The sequence below is a fragment of the Lottia gigantea genome, assembly GCF_000327385.1.
Source record: "Lottia gigantea unplaced genomic scaffold LOTGIsca_99, whole genome shotgun sequence".
Taxonomy (NCBI): domain Eukaryota; kingdom Metazoa; phylum Mollusca; class Gastropoda; family Lottiidae; genus Lottia; species Lottia gigantea.
In genome coordinates, this window is record NW_008711185.1 from 466390 (window position 1) to 469852 (window position 3463).

At 29.9% G+C, this 3463-nt stretch overlaps 1 protein-coding gene across 1 annotated transcript; it reads left to right on the forward strand.

The window, feature by feature from the left end:
- Positions 1–530: 530 nt before the first annotated feature.
- On the forward strand, positions 531–1358 carry LOTGIDRAFT_135589 (hypothetical protein; the record flags this gene model as incomplete). The annotated part of the gene is made up of 2 exons (XM_009069132.1): positions 531–666; positions 838–1358. 2 exons carry the CDS (start codon positions 531–533, stop codon positions 1356–1358), a joined length of 657 nt encoding a protein of 218 aa, XP_009067380.1.
- Positions 1359–3463: the final 2105 nt, after the last annotated feature.

Genomic DNA, 3463 nt, shown 5'->3' on the forward strand with positions numbered 1-3463 from the left:
CACAATGATTGTGTGATCTCAGGAGAACTTGTTGTGGCATCAGAATTGTTCAACCTAAAAGAGGAATCAAATCCACAGCACATAATTACCTGACAAAAATTCAACCTTGAGTTTCAGTCATATTTGACTTGCAATACTAGAACAGTGGTTCAGATATTCAGAACTGGTTATTAAATATTTCAGTGCAATCATAGAACCTACATTAGAAAATGGTGTTGATAATAATAACAATAACAACTCATTGTACTTGATCAGTAGAGATAATCTACTTAGTGTATTAGATACTTTATCTTGTGCTCTTCAAGCAAGGTTAGTTTTATTTTAAGTTCTTAGTGTTCTTAAATCTAGGTAAGTATGTTTTATCATGTGCTACTCAAGCTAGGTTAGTTCTATCTTGTGTTCAAGCATTGGAAAAATTTATCTCGTGCTCTTGAGGTATGTAAGTTCTATTTTGTGCTCTTCAAGCTAGGTTAGTTTTATTATGTATTCTTCAAGCTATTTAAGTTTGTCTTGTGTTCTTCAATATAGATATGTTTTATCTTTCTCGTGTTCTTCAAGCTATGTTAGTTCTATCTTGCGTTCTTCAAGCTATGTTAGTTCTATCTTGTGTTCTTCAAGCTATGTTAGTTCTATCTTGTGTTCTTCAAGCTATGTTAGTTCTATCTTGTGTTCTTCAAGCTATGTTAGTTCTATCTTGCGTTCTTCAAGCTATGTTAGTTTTATCTTGCGTTCGACAAGCTATGTTAGTTCTATCTTGTGTTCTTCAAGCTATGTTAGTTCTATCTTGTGTTCTTCAAGCTATGTTAGTTCTATCTTGAGTTCTTCAAGCTATGTTAGTTCTATCTTGCGTTCTTCAAGCTATGTTAGTTCTATCTTGTGTTCTTCAAGCTATGTTAGTTCTATCTTGTGTTCTTCAAGCTATGTTAGTTCTATCTTGTGTTCTTCAAGCTATGTTAGTTCTATCATGCGTTCTTCAAGCTATGTTAGTTCTATCTTGTGTTCTTCAAGCTATGTTAGTTCTATCTTGCTTTCTTCAAGCTATGTTAGTTCTATATTGTGTTCTTCAAGCTATGTTAGTTCTATCTTGTGTTCTTCAAGCTATGTTAGTTCTATCTTGTGTTCTTCAAGCTATGTTAGTTCTATCTTGTGTTCTTCAAGCTATGTTAGTTCTATCTTGTGTTCTTCAAGCTGTGTTAGTTTTATCTTGTGTTCTTCAAGCTATGTTAGTTCTATCTTGTGTTCTTCAAGCTATGTTAGTTTTATCTTGCGTTCTTCAAGCTATGTTAGTTCTATCTTGTGTTCTTCAAGCTAGACAAGTTTCATCTTCAAGTTTTGTAAGGTTTATATTGTGTTCTTAAGTTAGATACATTATATATATATATACCTTAAAGCCATAATATTTTGTACAAGGCTAGATTTGTCATGAATAATGACTTCTGCCATTATGCTTCACATGCTCTTACATGTAATTATAAATATTTTGAACTGTTTTTAGACCTGATTTAAAAACAGATGAATTAACATTTATGGTAGAAATTTTAGTAAAGGCAGCTATTGATACATCATTGAATAAGTGAGTAGTTTGAATATTCTTATTATTTACAATAGGCATAGATATATATCATAATTGTCTCTGTCCTTCATCCATAGTTGCTTTTGAAGATAATACATGCTGTAGTTTTTATTGGCTGAAAAGTGAAATACATTTAGAACTCCAGTAAGCCTATAGTTTTAGTGATATTTTATGGTAGTAGCTAGGATATTGGAAAGTGTAACAGAAATTCAAACCACAATTTTAAAAACATGTACAAGTCATACAGATTATGTAAGTTATGTGTCTAGTTGCTTTATGTTTTTGTCTTATCTGTACTTCTTATAAAATATCACTTGAAACATCTATTTTATACCTCATAGAATGGATATAAAATTTAAAGTCTCAAACTTGTTCAATAAAAATAAATAATCATCAAACAAAGACTCATTTTGCCCAAGTTTAAAAATGTATATCCTAAGAGGTAGTATATCTTTAAGTAAAGATGCTGCAGTATGACGTTTTCTCCTGTGTAGGTGTATAGAAACTGATGGTTAAGGAAATATTTTTAAATACATTATTAATTTGTCAAGTAAATATGTAATGTTAAATAGATGATATATAGTGAATCAATTGAGATATATTTATGATGATACTTACAGTATATAAATTGTACTTATGTGGTCAATCAATTTTTGTACTAAAAAGATTAAGTTGACAGATAAGGCAGGGCAATATTGTCACTGTATCGACCACCAATGTATCAATATGGATATTGATTTAAATGGTCCGTCATAAAAGTTACCTTTAAGCAATTGTAAAGAGGTTTATAAGGGACACTGATAGAATCAATTTGGACTATTCAATATAATATCTACATCAGTTATGAAAACTACAGCATTTAAGTATTAAAATAACCTGTCTGCATATCTTATAATCATAATATACTCTTTATTTTTATAAGCGTCAAACCTTGATTGTCTAGGTTTACAATTTGAAAATACACATGTACATGTGTATTAGATGGACAGGTTATGATGTAACGGCTATCATAATTTATATATATAAACTGGAGGCCAAAAAAAAAAACTTTACTAGTGTTTGATAATGTCTTAGATAAAAAAGAAACATAATATAATTGATTAGATTGAAACATCAATTTCTTCTGTTTGATTTTGATTGTCAAAGATATTGATTGAAAATTTACTGTAAATAATTGTTTTACTTGCCTTTGACTAATAATTAATATATGAAATAAATGAGTTGACAAACCCAGTAAGAGATAAGTTGAAAATGCTTTGCCTTATTAGCAACACATGCTACATTATACATTTTAGTGGGAATCTTTTTGATCTTGGACTTGTAAACCTGAATTGTTTTTTTTTTCCTCTCTCAAAATTTAGAACTAAGTTACAGTACAATGATTTTGCTTTTAATCAATCAGACTTTCACTTAAAATAAAAATATTATCTTTCCTGGAATTTTTTTTTTTTTTGCCTCTCTAGTGTGGTTTGTCTAGTATTGAACGCATGGTTTTTAACTTTTTTTTTATGTAAACATTGACAAAAAGTATATAAATGTATACCTGCAATCTGCCAGGTTTGAACCGAAATAGAATCCATATCTCTGTTGATTGATTTATTTATAAAGACATTATATTGATTCTAATTTTATAATACCTCCACCTTACATTTTGGATAGTTTTCAGCATTAGTCCAAACATTATGCAAACATTTTTGTACTTTTATATAAAACAATGTGGAGATTTATTGACACCTCCCATTTCTATTTGTTGGTTCATCAATTGGTCCGTCCAATATGTCTGTCTGGCATGTCAATATCATAATATCAAAGCTACTGTTTTCATCTCATTTTTATACGCCCACATCTCTCTTTGTGGACGTATATTGTCGGCACCCCTGTCCATGTCTG